This window comes from Perca flavescens, chromosome 3, assembly GCF_004354835.1.
Source record: "Perca flavescens isolate YP-PL-M2 chromosome 3, PFLA_1.0, whole genome shotgun sequence".
In the NCBI taxonomy this organism is placed as follows: Eukaryota; Metazoa; Chordata; class Actinopteri; order Perciformes; family Percidae; genus Perca; species Perca flavescens.
In genome coordinates this window covers 30,446,096-30,463,693 of record NC_041333.1, presented here as the reverse complement: position 1 = coordinate 30,463,693, position 17,598 = coordinate 30,446,096, and the positions used below count along the sequence as shown (strand labels likewise).

General features: G+C 44.7%; 1 protein-coding gene across 2 annotated transcripts in view; it reads left to right on the top strand.

Annotated features, from left to right (window-relative positions):
* The window catches only part of smtnl (smoothelin, like), a 63,870-nt gene that overhangs the window by 21,420 nt on the left and 24,852 nt on the right, over positions 1-17,598 (top strand). Inside the window, exons 2-3 of one of the 2 annotated variants that reach the window (XM_028573362.1) lie at positions 1,182-1,356; positions 1,727-2,665. In XM_028573362.1, coding sequence (XP_028429163.1) covers positions 1,991-2,665 — 675 coding nt within the window. In that variant the 5' untranslated portion in view covers positions 1,182-1,356; positions 1,727-1,990. The remainder of the gene's footprint in view (positions 1-1,181; positions 1,357-1,726; positions 2,666-17,598) is intronic. The other variant, XM_028573363.1, reaches the window with a different exon arrangement.

The following is a 17,598-nucleotide window of genomic DNA, read 5'->3' as shown; positions in this document are numbered from 1 at the left end:
TCAGTTTTTAAAAACCTCAGGAGGCTGATGAAGCTTATACTTGTGACCTCTGACCTCTACAGTGGTTTGTTGCCATCTATGTCTTGTACAGCCCCCAGCAGACTCACATAGTGTGTGTGTGTGTGTGTGTGTGTGTGTGTGTGTGTGTGTGTGTGTGTGTGTGTGTGTGTGTGGGAGTGTGTGTGTGTGTGAGTGTGTGTGTGGGAGAGAGAGAGACACGGAAAGGGTGGGGGACAATCTTCCGCTTAATCACCTCACCAAGCCCCCTCCTCATCTCCCAATGCTCCCTGTTGCACTGCTGACACACACTTACACACTGTTGACAGTAAACAGAAGGGTGGAATGTTGAAGTATTTGCTTGAGTCTGTTACGCACACACACACACACACACACACACACACACACACACACACACACACACACACACACACACACACACACACACACTTGCTATCTGGTGTCGAATGTTTGCTTTGTTGGGGTCCAGTTACAAGGGGGAGGGTGGTGGTCCTCAGCAGCTTGTCTGTCTCATCCTGCCATTAAGCACACAACTACAATAAAATAGAATAAAAAAAAATTAAAAGATCTGTAACGCCCTCTATAGGCATTTACACGCTTATGTTGTACATCTTTGGTATACATGTACAATTAGTAGTATAAAACTCATATGAACATACAGCCTATGTGGAAATTGTGGGGGAAAAAAAATAATGCATTTCTGTAATAGAAGTGTGTTTGGATTGGCTATGTGAAACATTTGATGCAGAGATTGAGACATGAATAATCTATATTGACACTACAAACTGAATCAGATTAGGATTATGATGAGATTATGTGTCCTGTCCATGATTCTGAGTTTTTAATTATGTATTTCTTTTTAAATAAATAAATAATAAATAAAGGACAAGAATGAATTGGAGAGAAAAAAGAAAAAGATGGCAGGGAAAGGCATACCTTTTGATAGAAAGGAGAGGAGGAGGAAGAGGTGCAGTGAGAAAGTAGGAGAGAGAAGGAGTCCTCCTTCCAATAGTTTACACAGTGCAAGAATATAAAACCTACCCGGCCCGCCTCCTTCCCCTCCCCTCACATTTACTACTCTGTCCATGTTGTTTCTACACTCCTCCACCTCCACTGCCCTTCTCCTTTATCCCTCCCTTTCTCCTCCCTCCTCCCTCCTCCAGGCTAGAAGAGAGGAGGGATCAACCTGAAAGTTTAAACAAACCAGAGAGCCGGCAGCACAGAGCAGAGCTCACACACATACACACAAACACACACGCACACACACATACACACACGCATATTCATATAGCAGTCCAGCGCTGAGGAAATTCTAGTGAGCTGGACCGGAGAGCTGAGGTAGGTTCGTTGCAGCTGTGAGTAACAATGACCTCACTGCTATGTTTAATGGCAGTTATGAAACATAGCATGCTTGGAGATGTATGCTTTCTTTCTGTCATTCTGACTCCTTTAAAAGAGATTGTCCTCAGTTCAATGCAGTCAGAGCAGTTGTGTTTGAATTAAGTTTGTAATCGTTTGTTGTAGATCTGAATTCAATAATTTAAGCCTTGATTTCATTGTCACTATCTTGCATATTTTGTAATGTAGCTGCATTTTTTTTTTTTTTTGCACGGGACATCCCATTGGCCTCGGGTTGGTCGGTTCTTTTAAGAGTTTGACAGCTGTTCACACGCCTAAGGTCAAAGTCTTGTCCCTTTTGTGCTTTCAGACAGAGTGAAACATCTGTACCTGAAAAGCAGAGATAATTGAAGGAGAACCAGCCCGGGACGTCCCAGGACAGAGCTGGAGGAGTGGGGATAAAACAGGCAACCCCCTGCAAACTTTCACCCTCCCACCCCTTGTCTGTCCAGCCAAACCCTGACTGAAGCTACTCATTTTCCAGTGGCCAGAGGATCTCACTCTCATACGACGTTAGCTCACAGACTGAGAGGCCGTCTGGTCCGCTTCATCACCAGTGGCTACAGCAGCACCAATGGAAGCCCAAACCCTGGCTGAGATGGGAGACTTGTGTCACCCCCGGTCTTCCTCTCCAGAGGGGGAGACAGTGTGTGCAGCTCTAGCCCGTTATGAAAACACTCTGCGGGATGCCATTAGGGAGATCCACGTGGACGTCAGCGCTTTTAAGCTGGGCATGGAGCGTCGTCTGGAGGAGACAGCCAACCTGAGCGGGCCTCTTGAACGAGCTGTAGCTCAGCTCCAGCAGGAGAACCGGCAGCTCAGGAGTCAGCTGGAGGCTCTCACCCTACAGGTGGAGCTCCTGAGTGGGATGATGTGTGACAGGAGCAACTTGCTTAACAACAGCCACAATCACAGTCATAATCACAAGAATCACCTCAGTGACATTCAGGAGAACCATCAGGAGATCAAAGAGGTGATCTACGGGAAGGGTGAGGCTCACACTCAGAGCCAGGCTCTGGTCCACATCCAGCCCTGCAGCCCGGGGAGCAAGGCCCAGACCTACAGCGGCCTCAGCAGTCAGGCCAGTTCTGCGTCTCCACCTGCCTCCTTCTCATCCTCCCCCAGCTCCAGCAGCCCTCCCGTTGGCTCCAGAGTTTCCTCCATGGTGACGGGTCCAGTGTCAAGCAGCAGCCCCTCCGCTGCCCGCTTCTCCAGCCGAGCCACATTCGCCGTGTCCAGCAAGACTAACGTGAGTACTGAGTACGTCATTTTTTTCTGCATGCATTTGTAGAGAAGAGATGGTGGATGCTTTCATCAGTGTCTCCAACCTTTTTTGTCCCACCCATTTATTTTTTTGTTCAACCATTTATCCGTTACTTTAAGCTAACTATTTTAACAATTTATCCGTTACTTTTAGCTACTTCAACCATTTACTGGTCACTTTTAGCTATTCCAACCATTAAATCATACTTTTAGCTAACAGTTTAGACTTCTCACTTGCTCACCAGTTTTCACACACTCAGCACGTAATGTAGTCTGACTCAATATGTGAATATAATTATTTCTTTTCACGTATGCCCTGGCAACTGCATAAGTAGCCCCTCAGGTACAACCCAGCTTTGCATGTCAAAAACTGCCTGGATCTCAAGTCTCAAGGAAGCTCATCCAAGAGACAATTTGTAGTTTGTGTCCTCTTGGGCAGTTGCACACAGACGCTTTTGACATATTTGTACTGAACCACCACTTAACACAGTGCCAGATACTTTGTAACACGGATGGAAATTTAATATACAATAATTGTGATGTAATTTCTTATGTTGGGTAAGGGCCACTGTGGTAATGAGGCAGAATGTGAGTTTGACTGAAGACATGTTGAGTTGTGGCTATGTGAATGTGTCATACGAGGCACTGGCTGTGTCACTGCGGTTGCACAATAGCCCTCCACCAGCATATCTAATGGATTTATGAAGTACAGTAACATGAGTCGAGCAGGCTCCTGGGAGGTGAGGTTAGTGTGGCCGTGTGGTTTTTAGACCTGAGTCAAATATGTGAAGTCAGCATTGTGAAATTCAGGCTTTGGTTAGTGCAATTGGTTAGTCGGGGGTAAAGCTGTTTTCTCAGTTCCTGGAAAGCTGTCATTTTTATTGATACCAAGGGTGTCTCAAAATTGGTTTTATGTTGTGTCTGTGTTACATCATAGTTAATCACTGCATCGAGGGTGACCAGACGGCCCGTGTCTGTGTTTTAGTCCTTAGTGGTTTCTGAGTTATTATCAGCAATACATTTTAACTGTCACCTTGGGAGGCTGCTAATGGAGGTATGCCCTGTGGAGTTGGACTTGTAACTCTTCTTGGAGTCCTTTTAAAGTAATTGTTGCATGTTTGAATTTGTTTCCTCCTTTGGCTTGTCTTGCTTCTGTTGAAACCAAAAAGAGAATATCCTGGCCTATAGCCATCCTGTGGTTGCTGCATCACTCAGACAGTTGATGTTAAGGAGTTTTCAGAGCAGAAAGGAAAAAAATGTCCTATCTGTCTAAATATTTAGAAAAGTATAAACAAGCGGATGACAATCAAGTCTTTTGTCTTCCCATTCTTAGGTGATTGAGAATACATGAGTGTGTTTCTTTGTTGTAATTGCGCCCCTTCAGGAATTGCAGGAATTTTAACCAATCTCTGCATTAATTGCGTGAACTTTTTAGCATGCTTGCAACAGGCTGGTACAGGCTGCAACAAAAGACAACTCCAACCCAAAAGTTGCACACATCGTCATACAGATAGAGATAAGACTCACGAAAAAATGTAAAACCACATGCACGCACATGCACACATTATGCAAATAGCTGTTAGTCCTGTATCTGTAATTACCAAACGATGTGGTGGATACAACAGAGGAATTTTATCTTCTGTGAAATCATGTGGTCAGAGCTAAACAACACAAGGGCACCTTTGTTTCTGTGTGTTTCTGCTGTGGGAGATCCCCCGCTGTCAGCCAAACACACCACTGCAGAAACAGATCGGATCAAACATGAGAACATGCTGTGAAATTATATACGAGTGCACAAAGGTTCACTGTGTGTATCCAGTTTTTCTGCTCACATCATGGTAATAATATTGTTGGGATTTTGTTTTGGGTCTAGATCAGTGGTTCTCAACCTTTTTTGTGCCAGCGCCCCCCTATCCATTATCCAGGTCCCTAACGCCCCCCATCAAATATTATGTAGGCTAAATGCCCTGAATATTAATGATTACGCCCTAATATAGGCCTATTATTGTTGTTACTATTGTTATCAAAAATAATCAAAAAATCAAATCATTGAATGACAAACAACACATGTATTAGTTTCCCAGGTATCAAAAACGCCATGTGAATAGAAATTATATATATTTACAGGTTTTAAAAAAAAATGCAACCATTTGACATTCAAATTAAATAACAGCAGCCAATCAGAACGACTAGATATGTAACATTCAAACTATAAATACGTATTATCAAAAGACCTGCTACATGTCCCTGGTGTGAACCCCCAGCACCTTTATAAGATGACTATAATTTGAATGTCCTTTTTTGTTTGTGAAGTGACCTTGGGTGTCATGAAATGCGCTTTAAATAAAATGTATTATGCTTATTATTATTATTATTATTATTATTATTATTATTACAAACACTAACAGTAGCCAATCAGAAACAGCTAGCAATTTAACATTCAAATCTATTTTTCGTTCAAATCTAAAATCGAATTGTTCCAACGGAAAACAAGCTGGCACTTATCAAGGGGTAAAAGCAGAAGGATTACACACACACACAAACACAAAAGTATTTTGGTGATGACAAACGACTTGAAGAACGACACCTACTGCCGAATGGAAATAAGTTTACAACCTTTGAAAGTTAGTGAGAGGCGTTTTTTAATGCTTAGAAGAGTCTAGCTATGTTTGCTATCGCCTGTCTTGGGAGTAAATAGCAGAAAAAAACGTTTGGAGAAAACGCAACCCCACATCGCGCTGTGTTTGGTGGTGTGAGAGTCCCGTACAGTAAACGGTGACATCACTGCCTCTATCGCTTCCATAAGAAAGTTTTAAAACACCAAACACAGGCCCTGAACTGGCCGGGAGTTTGGGGAACAGCTAAATGTTTGCCAAACAACAAAGCACAGTCAATATCTCTCGCACGTCTCTTTTCTTTCTCTCTTTCTCCGTGAAATGAAGCTGCATTCAGGTACAGTAGGAAACGTTGTGTTTAATAAACCATCTGACGAAAAACTGTTACTGTGAAATATAAAGTCTACTTGTGCTACATTGGGGGGGTTAAAGAATACAACAGGACGTCGCAGCGATTGCTTTTTTTTCTTATCTGAACGCAGCTTCACGTAGTAGCTACAGAGCTCATTTAAGAAGATGCTCTGATGTCCCGTTTCAATGAAGGCAGCACGGAGCTGCGCCAAACAGCTGACAGAAGCACAGAAAGGTTAGGATACCCATCCTGTCCAGTCGCAGTGCTATAAACTGGCTGCTTTTAATGTTGCAGACTACTTATTCTTTAGTAGTTTAAGTGTAAACATGTATTGATATTGTGAATCTTTGGTTTAAACTAGCTTTCTAACAAACGCCCCCCAACGCCACCTCAACGCCCCCCTTTCCAAAATATTGCTCCAACGCCCCCCATCATCTTCTGAACGCCCCCTGGGGGGCGGCACCGCCCCCGTTGAGAAACACTGGTCTAGATCTTGACACGCTGCAGTTTGAATCATAATCGCAGTCATCAATCCCGGTCAGAAGGACTGTACAGCCCAGTAGAAGGACTATCAGAACCTAGTCTGACCCGGCCCTGTCCCAGCTCCAGGACTGCTTCCAATAAGGACATGGTTGTGTGCAATATGTTACAGAACAGAGTCCTTTGTTTATTGTTATGATTTCATCTTGCTTGTACATTTTCCCAAGAGAACCACTGAAATAGCCTCCGAACAGGGCTTCTTTTAACTTCTAGAAGGATTTCAAAAATATCGTCTGAATATCGATATTGAGATATTGAAAAAGAATATCAAGATATTCATTTTTGTCAATATCTCCCACCCCTGGTTCACACAGGCCTGATTGACATGCTACACAGACAGTTTTACACACACACACACACACACACACACACACACACACACACACACACACACACACACACACACACACACACACACACACACAGACCAATGTAAATGGCTTGGATCCAAGGTGATGCTATCTGTGCTACAGAGATGTGTATAGGCGTGTCTGTCTTCCAGCCTGCTCTCCAGCTGTTACTGTGCACATTCTATGACCCCAAGCTGCCACAAGAGGACACACACACACACACACACACACACACACACACACACACACACACAGACCTCTGAAACACACTTGCAGCACGTCAGCATGATCTTGTTCATACAGAAAACACACCTGCAGCACGTATCTGCATGAATTATGAATACTTATTTTCTTTTCTGATCCGTCCGTCTCTTTTTTTCCACTGTGTTCTTCTTTCTGCTCTTTAAACAAGAAAGATTTTGTTCTTTCTATCAACTGACTTGAAATATATGTGTATATTTAGGGGTTGTAGGTTTCTTCCTCTCATTCTGCCTTTATTGATAAAAACCTTGATGGTGAATGCTTTGCAATATTTGGGATACTGATTCAGCACATCGGAATTCACATAAAAATACTTGAATGAAAACCCAGCTGTGTGTGTGTGTATATATGTGTGTGTGTGTGTGTGTGTATGTGTTTCCATCTGGAAGGTTTTTTTAGGTCTGTAGAGGCAGCTGTGTGGCTCTTTTCTATCCTCTAATGGTTCTTGGAAACAGGAATCAAGATTAGGATTAGACCAAAACCTAAACCTCCTCAACAATGTCTCCTCTTCCTCCTCTGTCTTCCCCCCGTCCATTACACACACACACACGCTTCAGCAGAAAGCGGCGCTGTTGCCAATTACAATGCCAAAGCAGCCGTCTCAATGTGCAATGTTCAACATCTGTTTAACCATAGGCTCAGCTGACAGTTTGTGCAGACATGACACATTTTTTGATCAGTTTTGAGGAATACATCTAAGCATCAAGCTTAAAAGTTCAATCTTAATAGTCACAACAGTAGTTTGACAGAAAAAAACAACTTAAAATAAACATAAAGGAATACTTCACCCTCTAAATGACCATTTATATGTGAATCAGGATATCTTGACCTCTGATTCTTTGATTTTGACCATTCTTATTTTAATAAGTCCGTGAGTCCTTTAATCTTGAAGAAATCTTAATGTAATGCTATATTGCTGGATTTCACTTTTTTATGCAAATTATGCCACAAGGCCATCACAGGACACTAAAACTCATTAACATTTATATGGAATAGTGCATTGAATTCCACAGACAACTAATCAGGGAGAAGATTTATTAGAGGATCAAATGAAAATATTATACATACTAGGGTTGCATGATATTGACAAAATGTGATATAGCAATATCGATTATGAATATTTGCGATATCGATATTAATTTTGATATTTTTAAACATGTAAAATTACAAAAGTTACAGGAAAACGCATCAAAATAGATTCATAACAAATACAACACAAGGTTTATTTCAACTGACAGTCATATTGGACTAGTACAACATGAATAAATAAATAACGGCCATATCTACAGAACAGGACATGTTTTACTGGTTGGACAGTATAAAATATATAAATATAGAGAACACGACACAACTTTTCTTTCGCTTCTCTGATTTGTTCCATTTTGTTGTCTCTATCAATTTCTTCACTTACACTGTCACTATGTCAAAATATGCACACACGTGGTACGCTCCACAGGGTTTGTCACGTAGTAGACCCGTGGGCTGATGTGTACTAACATGTGCAAGTGGCACGATAACTGGCCAATGAAACATGATCATTAGAGCGTGCTCTAAATCAAACATTAAGCCATTAACAAATAAGCCACACAGCCAACAGACGGGACGCAGCGCTTCACAAAATAAACTAAATATTGCATACTTATTGCGACACTTTCGATATGTTGCGATAACGATATTGAGTCGATATATCTTGCACCCCTAGATATAATATTGTGCAACGTGATATTAGGGATAACGATATTGAGTCGATATACTGTATCTTGCACCCCTAATACATACATTAGTTAATAATTTACATACTTACTGTAAGATTTCTTCATCTTTATCGTTCTTTCTTTGAATCTGTTTTCTGTCACAGAAACACACACTTTCATTGTCCTTACCTACAAATCCTTGCCAAACCACACCTGTACCACTCAAGACTCCACTGCTGCGCAGCATTAGACACAGTACATTCCTCTCGCACCGCGTGCTTGTGTTCATTAGCAGATGAACAGATCAGATTAGCGTGGTCAGGTCAGAAGGTTATCTACTGTTCTCTTTCAATGCACAGAGACTGGGTGCGCTTGATTTATGGCTCCATACAGCACATGCATCACATGTTATGTAAGCGAGGATTTCTTGAGATTGAAAAGTTGAGTTTTGGGGCGGTTGTGGATGTGTTTCTTGTATGGGCTCAAAGGACAGGCTGAATAGATGTCACATGAGTTTCCACTTACAGCTATTTAACATCAGTCAGTGGTTAATACCATGCACATTTTGAGGTTGTCCTACTGTCATCAGTGTAGTACAAACTGAGCAGACATTTTTGTAAGTGGTGGTGGAAAAACGAAGAAAAAAAAATACACTTCAACAGATTAATGCAGGAAGCAACAGGATTTATTGGAAATGTGGTTTTAATTTTGAGAAACGTCTGTTCTCGCAACAGAAGCTCCCCATTGTCCAAACTGAATTACACTGTGATTACTGGCTGCTGGTGCACACATTAACATGCACGGACCCTCCTTTAGCATTAAATTATGAAAAAGGTGAAACTACTATCGTGTGCTTGCTACAGTGTACACACACATACTTGTTTTGTACATGTGCAGATATGTTTTCCTGCATTCTGTGATGCAGCAGCTAGCTGGTGTTATTTTGGTCCATATATAGATGTTGTCTTGTCTGAGTAGAAGTGTAGCAGATTTTTCTCTGTTTAAGAAAATAAATTATGTCATGGTGTTGTATGCTGAGTGGTTGCAAGTTCGCCATGCTGCAACAATAACGTCCTATTACAATAATTGCATTTGAAGTACGTCAGTGTGATCTGGTGTGCCTCACTGTGTAGTCTCTCCCATACCGTTGTTGTATTTATGTTTTTTTCATTTGATAGAGAGCTTTGCATAATGTGTCTGACCCCTTTCTCATTTATCCTTCATGTTCTTTTCACTATAAACCATCTCCACTGGAATCTGAAACTTGTAGGAGAAAACACAAGCAGCCCAAGCTGACCAATCACAGTTCTTGCGGTCCCCCCGTGGTGTATTCAAATCCACCTTGGCTCTAACATGTAGTTACATTTTTAAGGAGGTGCATAACCCCTGAACACGAGTACAAATCCCACTGTAGAGCACAAATTTAGACCAACCCAACATTTATATTTCTTTATTGATCATTGTTCATATGAGGTTAATCCTTTTTCAACAGCCAACTTAATTGTAAACTTTCTCACATGCAGTGTAATAACATAAATAAAAAAATAAAAATACAAAAATGGCACACATGACCTCAAATGTCAAATTGATAGAAGAGGCAGTAACAATTATTTGATGTTCCACAAAGACACTAAGACTGTTTGTTATCCTCCCTGTAAAATAATGTGTTGATTTGGTGTAAAATGTAACCTCACCACATACTTATGTCAGTCAGCCTGAACAGTGATCTTCAGAGACTGAGACTCTCACAGTACGTCAAGTAATTGAATGAGCAGAAAATAGGATTCTTGTGCAAGAACTAATCCCCCTTTATAAAATACATGGAACATGTGAAATGTGAGATGACAGATCATCAACAATGCCAAAAGTATAGCACAAAAGAAGAAGGTTGGCATGAATGTATTGTATAGAGAAATAATTAGAAGTGTCAGGTTATAATGGCAGCGCTGCACACCTACATGAATATGACTGGATGTTTCTTATCAGCTGAACCACGCAGCTGATGAACGATCCAGCGATGGTGAAGCATAAATGAAACATCTGATGTCAATCTGGTAAATCAAGCACAACTTTCAAGTTCTGTGTGAACTAACCAACACGTTCTTACACCCAACTCGTCACGTACGGCAGCTTGGTCCGGACCCCTTGGTGTCACATTTTTATTACTCTGGGTTCCCCCCTTGGTATCTTTTATTTTCAACGTACAGGGTATGGGCCCACCACCTGTGGGAGGAACCGTTGGGGTCGGGTGCGATGCCACATGGGTGGCAGTGAAGGTCAGGGGCCTCGACGGACCAGACCCGGGCGGCAGACGCTGGCTCTGGGGACGTGGAACGTCACCTCTCTGTGGGGGAAGGAGCCGGAACTGGTGCGGGAGGTGGAGCGCTACCGGTTAGATCTGGTGGGGCTTACCTCTACGCACAGTCTCGGTTCTGGAACCATACTCCTGGATAGGGGTTGGACTCTTTTCTTCTCCGGAGTTGCCCAGGGTGTGAGGCGCCGGGCGGGTGTGGGGATACTCACAAGCCCCGGCTGGCGCCCGCTGTGTTGGAGTTTACCCGGTGGACGAGAGGGTCGCCTCCCACGCCTGCGGGTTGTGGGGGAAAACTCTGACTGTTGTCTGTGCATATGCACCAAACAGGAGTTCGGAGTATTCGGCCTTCTTGGAGACCTTGACTGGAGTCCTGCATGGGGCTCCAGTGGGGACTCCATTGTTCTGCTGGGGGACTTCAACGCACACGTGGGCAATGATGGAGACACCTGAGAGGGTGATTGGGAGGAACGGCCTCCCTGATCTAAACCAGAGTGGTTGTTTGTTGTTGGACTTCTGTGCTAGTCATGGATTGTCTATAACGAACACCATGTTCGAACATAGGGATGCTCATAAGTGTACCTGGTACCAGAGCACCCTAGGCCGAAGGTCAATGATCGATTTCATAATCGTTTCATCTGATCTGAGGCCGTATGTTTTTGGACACTCGGGTGAAGAGAGGGGCAGAGCTGTCAACCGATCACCATCTGGTGGTGAGTTGGGTCAGGGGTGGGGGAAGACTCTGGACAGACCTGGTAAGCCCAAACGTGTAGTGCGGGTAAATTGGGACGCGTCTGGAGGAGGCCCTGTCCGACAGACTTTCAACTCACACCTCCGGGCGGAGCTTTTCGTGCATCCCTGTGGAGGCTGGGGGCATTGAACCCGAGTGGACAATGTTCAAAGTTTCCATTGCTGAAGCTGCGGCGAGGAGCTGTGGTCTTAGGATCTTAGGTGCCTCAAGGGGCGGTAACCCACGAACACCGTGGTGGACACCAGTGGTCAGGGAAGCCGTCCGACTGAAGAAGGAGTCCTTCCGGGATATGTTATCTCGGAGGACTCCGGAGGCGGTTGCAGGGTACCGAGGGGCCCGAAGGGCTGCAGCCTCTGCCGTGAAAGAGGCAAAGCAGCGGGTGTGGGAGAAGTTTGGAGAAGACATGGAGAAGGACTTTCGGTCGGCACCAAAGTGTTTCTGGAAAACTGTTCGCCACCTCAGGAGGGGAAGAGGGGAACCATCCAAGCTGTGTACAGTAAGGATGGGACACTGTTGACCTCCACTGAGGAGGTAATAGGGCGGTGGAAGGAGCACTTTGAGGAACTCCTGAATCCGACTAATACGCCCTCTATGTTAGAGGCGAGCTGGAGGATAACGGGGATTGTCGTCGATTTCCCAGGCGGAAGTCACTGATGTAGTCAAACAACTACACAGTGGCAAAGCCCCGGGATTGATGAGATCCGTCCAGAAATGCTCAAGGCTCTGGGTGTGGAGGGGCTGTCCTGGTTGACACGCCTCTTCAACATTGCGTGGAAGTCTGGGGACGGTGCCAAAGGAGTGGCAGACTGGGGTGGTGGTTCCTCTTTTAAAAAGGGGGACCAGAGGGTGTGTGCCAATTATAGGGGTATCACACTTCTCAGCCTCCCTGGTAAAGTCTACTCCAAGGTGCTGGAAAGGAGGGTTCGGCCGATAGTCGAACCTCGGGTTGAGGAGGAACAATGCGGATTCCGTCCTGGTCGTGGAACAACGGACCAGCTCTTCACTCTCGCAAGGATCCTGGAGGGAGCCTGGGAGTATGCCCAACCGGTCTACATGTGTTTTGTGGATTTGGAGAAGGCGTATGACCGGGTCCCCGGGAGATACTGTGGGAGGTGCTGCGGGAGTATGGGGTGAGGGGTCTCTACTCAGGGCCATCCAATCTCTGTATGACCAAAGTGAGAGCTGTGTCCGGGTTCTCGGTAGTAAGTCGGACTCGTTTCAGGTGAGGGTTGGCCTCCGCCAGGGCTGCGCTTTGTCACCAATCCTGTTTGTAATATTTATGGACAGGATATCGAGGCGTAGTCGGGGTGGGGAGGGGTTGCAGTTTGGTGGGCTGGGGATCTCATCGCTGCTCTTTGCAGATGATGTGGTCCTGATGGCATCATCGGCCTGCGACCTTCAGCACTCACTGGATCGGTTCGCAACCGAGTGTGAAGCGGTTGGGATGAGGATCAGCACCTCTAAATCGGAGGCCATGGTTCTCAGCAGGAAACCGATGGAATGCCTTCTCCAGGTAGGGAATGAGTCCTTACCCCAAGTGAAGGAGTTCAAGTACCTTGGGGTTTTGTTCGCGAGTGAGGGACAATGGAGCGGGAGATTGGTCGGAGAATCGGCAGCGGGTGCGGTATTGCATTCAATCTATCGCACCGTTGTGACGAAAAGAGAGCTGAGCCAGAAGGCAAAGCTCTCGATCTACCGGTCAGTTTTCGTTCCTACCCTCACCTATGGTCATGAAGGCTGGGTCATGACCGAAAGAACGAGATCCAGGGTACAAGCGGCGAAATGGGTTTCCTCAGGAGGGTGGCTGGCGTCTCCCTTAGAGATGGGGTGAGAAGCTCAGTCATCCGTGAGGAGCTCGGAGAGAGCCGCTGCTCCTTTTGCGTCGAAAGGAGCCAGTTGAGGTGGTTCGGGCATCTGGTAAGGATGCCCCTGGGCGCCTCCCTAGGGAGGTGTTCCAGGCACGCCCAGCTGGGAGGAGGCCTCGGGAAGACCCAGGACTAGGTGGAGGGATTATATCTCCAACCTGGCCTGGGAACGCCTCGGGATCCCCAGTCGGAGCTGGTTAATGTTGCTCGGGAAAGGGAAGTTTGGGGTCCCCTGTTGGTTGCTGCTCCCCCCGCGACCCGACACCGGATAAGCGGACGAAGATGGATGGATGGATGGATGGGTATGGTTAGGTTCAGGCAAAAAAACTACTTGGTTAGGTAGAAAATACGTAATTTGACTGCTTCATACTGACTATTTGGTAAGTTAAAATGAATTTGCTTTGTTTCATTGCTTTAATTTTCTAATTTCTTTTGTCTTAAACTTTTCACTGGCAAAAATTAAGGGAAAAAAGACACATGAGTGTGTGTCTAGATCCAGCAGATGACTATTACAGATAATTGCATGGGTGGGAGTGTGTTTGATTCTGTGTGCTCAGGGTTACACTGCAGCGTAGAGAGCATAGTGTAGTGTTGTTTATCTCCATGACAAAGACCTTTGACATTTACCCGCTGTCTGTGGAGACTCCCCAGGCTGAGCCAGCTCTGACTGTCTCTGATACTGTGATGTACGACCTCTGATCTCTGTGTGTACACAGATTCTAGCAGCACCCATGTATCCATCCATCCATCCATCCATCTATCCATCCATGTACTCCTCCCTGCCTCTGTGGCCCCTTCCTCACCCTTTTACCCCTCCCCCAATCTCCCCCTCAGTGCTCGGCTGCATTTTAAGGCTGGATTCCTGGCACCAACCCCCCTACGTTGCTATTAATACAGCCATGAGCAGGACATAAAAACCGAGGCTCAAACACTCACACTAAAATGGCAAATATATGAACTGGCTTTTAAATCATAACTCTAATTTAAAAACCTGTCATAGATTGATTTATCATTTCACCCAATATAATTTCAAAATGAGCTCCACACTATTGCTGGGCCCTCTTCCTGTTATTAATTTGCGTGGGTGGTTTGGCAATGCTAACTATTTATCAAGGCTATTTTGAATGCTGGTTTGGCAAACATTTATTTTGATAAAGACATGCTTTTAGCAAGAAGTTAAAATAGATTTGGACTGATATAGAAGAAAGAAACTGAAAACAGGGCACAGTTGAAGAAAAAAGCAAGTGTGTGTGTGTGTGTGTGTGTGTGCTGGGGGGTTAACAGAGGTATGCAGCCACTCCCTGGCTACCCCTGGCTCTCTTAATGACTTCCAGACAATAGGCCGTGTTCCCGTCATCATCTCTGTGGAAACAGGTTAATAACTGACTGGCCGGTGGGACAGCTCGCCCTCACTGCCCTCTGGAACCAGTAAGCCTTACTGGAAGTCAACTTCAAAAGGAGATTTTAAGGTTGCCTCTTTGGCTACGTCAGCTCAATCCACCATGGGAATACTTTACAATTTAATTTCGCTGCATTCGGAGACAGTGTTTTGGGAATAATGCCCAAAAGGCACTTTAAGAAAAATTGGTTTTAGAGGTTGGGTGACACTGTGTGGGGTCGTGGGTGAGAGAGCAAGGGTTCCTGGAGTTTTTTTTCAGAAATTAAGTCTCCCACCACAGGAGAGGGACCCAGATATACCTGCTACATTGGGCATTTGGGTGCTCGGGAGAAATAGGAACATGACTCAGAGTAAATCTATCGGCCTGTCAATCACTGTGAGGATGAAATTCAAAATGTAAACCCTCCAGAGGTTAAATGATGGTGTGTTGGAGCTGGTGAACAGATGTAGATGTTTCCCCAACAAGATTAAAACTATTAGTAGCCCTGCAGGAAAATGGAGGCATTGCAACAGCTACAATAACAGCATACAGTGAGGAGTAAAGAAATTTAAAATAATAATATAAAAATGCATAATATTTAGATCAAACACAGCGGGCTAATTCAACACTACAATATGGTCTGTCGAAATGTTAGAATGAAGATGAAGAAAAAAAGAGCAAATAGTGGCTTTATCAGAGAATAATAAATAATATAATAAAGAAAATAAAGGCACTGCAAAGAAATCAATGTCATATGATATATCATGCATTGTTATTATTATTATTAAATACATGCAACCTAAAGTGTTTTTATTTAGTACTTTAGCACCTAAGAAAATTTTAAGTTCTGGATGAAAAGAGACTAGAACTCGCCTCCACTCCTTTCCTCTGCAGGAGTGTGAATCTAAACTCTCACGGTGATAAGATCAAGGGTTTGTTCCAGAAAGGAGGTTTAACAAACTCTGAGTCTAACCCTGATGTCTGAGTTGATTTACCGGAGATGGGAAACTCTGAGTTTTCAGTTCCAGAAAAGCTGATATGAGTTGGTTCAATCAACTCGGAGTAGATTCACGCGCGTGCACCACCACAATAAAAAGGCAGCATGAATGGAGCCATTTACCATGGTAACAACCACAAACAAACGGGTCGGCGGAAATAATCATGCGCATAAACAGCGAGTTTGAACATGCATTTCGTTAAAAAAGCAAGGCAGCGTTGCTGCTGCAAAAGAGAGAGAATTGGTGTGGGAGAAAATTTCTGCTTGAGTCAATGCTAAGCATTAACAGTGTATTAATTTCATATTTAATCACATTTAACTTATAATATTACTGGTGAAAATTGGAATTGTATTACACCTATAATTTCATTTAGGTGCAATCCTGCTGGCGAAAAAGTAAGCTATAGGGGACTTCCGGTGTCATGGCGACGTGAGGAAGTCTTATCTCATCTCCTCCGCATTCGTTCTCTTTTTCCCATTAATTTTACCACACCACTTTACTCGCAGACGTTCAGATAGACCACTAAGTCGCTTGAGTGTAACTTTTTGGCCTCATCCATTAACAAAATGAGCGCAAAACCAGCTACCAGAACCAACAAAACTTTGCCGCACCGGCGCTAGCCAAGGCTAGCAGCAACAGCACTGATGCTAATGACGGCGCTGTCGGGCACGGTGATCACATGAGGAGCCTCCTGGGTGACATCCGCTCTGATGTCGCATCAATGAAGGAAGAAATCCTGGCGGAGCTGCGCAACTCGGTGACTGCCTTAAATACTGCTGTCTCTTCCAACAGTCCGAGAATTCAGGATATAGAAGACGGCCTATCCACTGTTGACGGAAAAGTTGGTCAACTGGAATCTGACTACTCCACGCTAAAGACTCAGTATGAGGCGCTGCAGTCCCAGCTGGATGATTTGGAGAACCGGTCCCGCCGGCAAAATATCTGTGTGGTTGGCATCCCTGAGAAGGCTGAAGGGAGCCAACCCACCGCGTTTATGGAGGCCTTCTTAGTTGAGATCTTTGGTGCCGAGAGCTTTCCTCGCAAACCAGAGGTGGATCGGGCCCACCGCGCACTTAGGCCGCCTAACCCCTCTGGTCCACCGCGAGTCATGATTGCTCGTTTGCACCATTTCCAGACTAAAGAATTACTACTTCGCCTCTCTTGGAAACGGACCGGCCACCTGACGTATAAAGGAAACAAGATCAGTATTTATCCGGATTACAGCGCGGACCTGGCTCGCAGACGGGCTACTTTCACGGCGGCAAAAAAATTACTCCATCAGGCGGGACTGAAGTTTTCACTGTTACACCCGGCCGCTCTCCGCTTCACGTTCAACGGCGCCAGACAGGAGTTCAAGTCGCCACAGGATACATGCTCTTTCATCAATAGAAACGTCCTGCCTGCCCTAAAGGACACCACCGAGGATCAGGGGGCGGCTGGTGATAATGACTGATGAGACTAAATTGCCCACTTCTCCTTCTCGGCAGGAGGCCACATATTCGTCGGATGGGATCTGTGTATTATATGGTGTTTCTCTGGGCTGAATTCACTGCTCCTGCCTAAATAAGTGAGTAACGGATGACTGATGTAAGGTGTCTGTGGACGAGCCCTCTGATGCAGTGCCTGTTCTAATGTTATCCTTATTTATTCTTTTTTTTTTTTTTTTCTCGCCACTTAATACAACCGTATAGTTGTTAGGCTTACTAGGTGGTCGCAGTCCTCTGCCGTTGTTATTGTTGTCATTCAGGTTATTGTACTCTTTTCTTTCTTTTTTTTGTGGGTTACTATGTTTTGGAGGAGCTC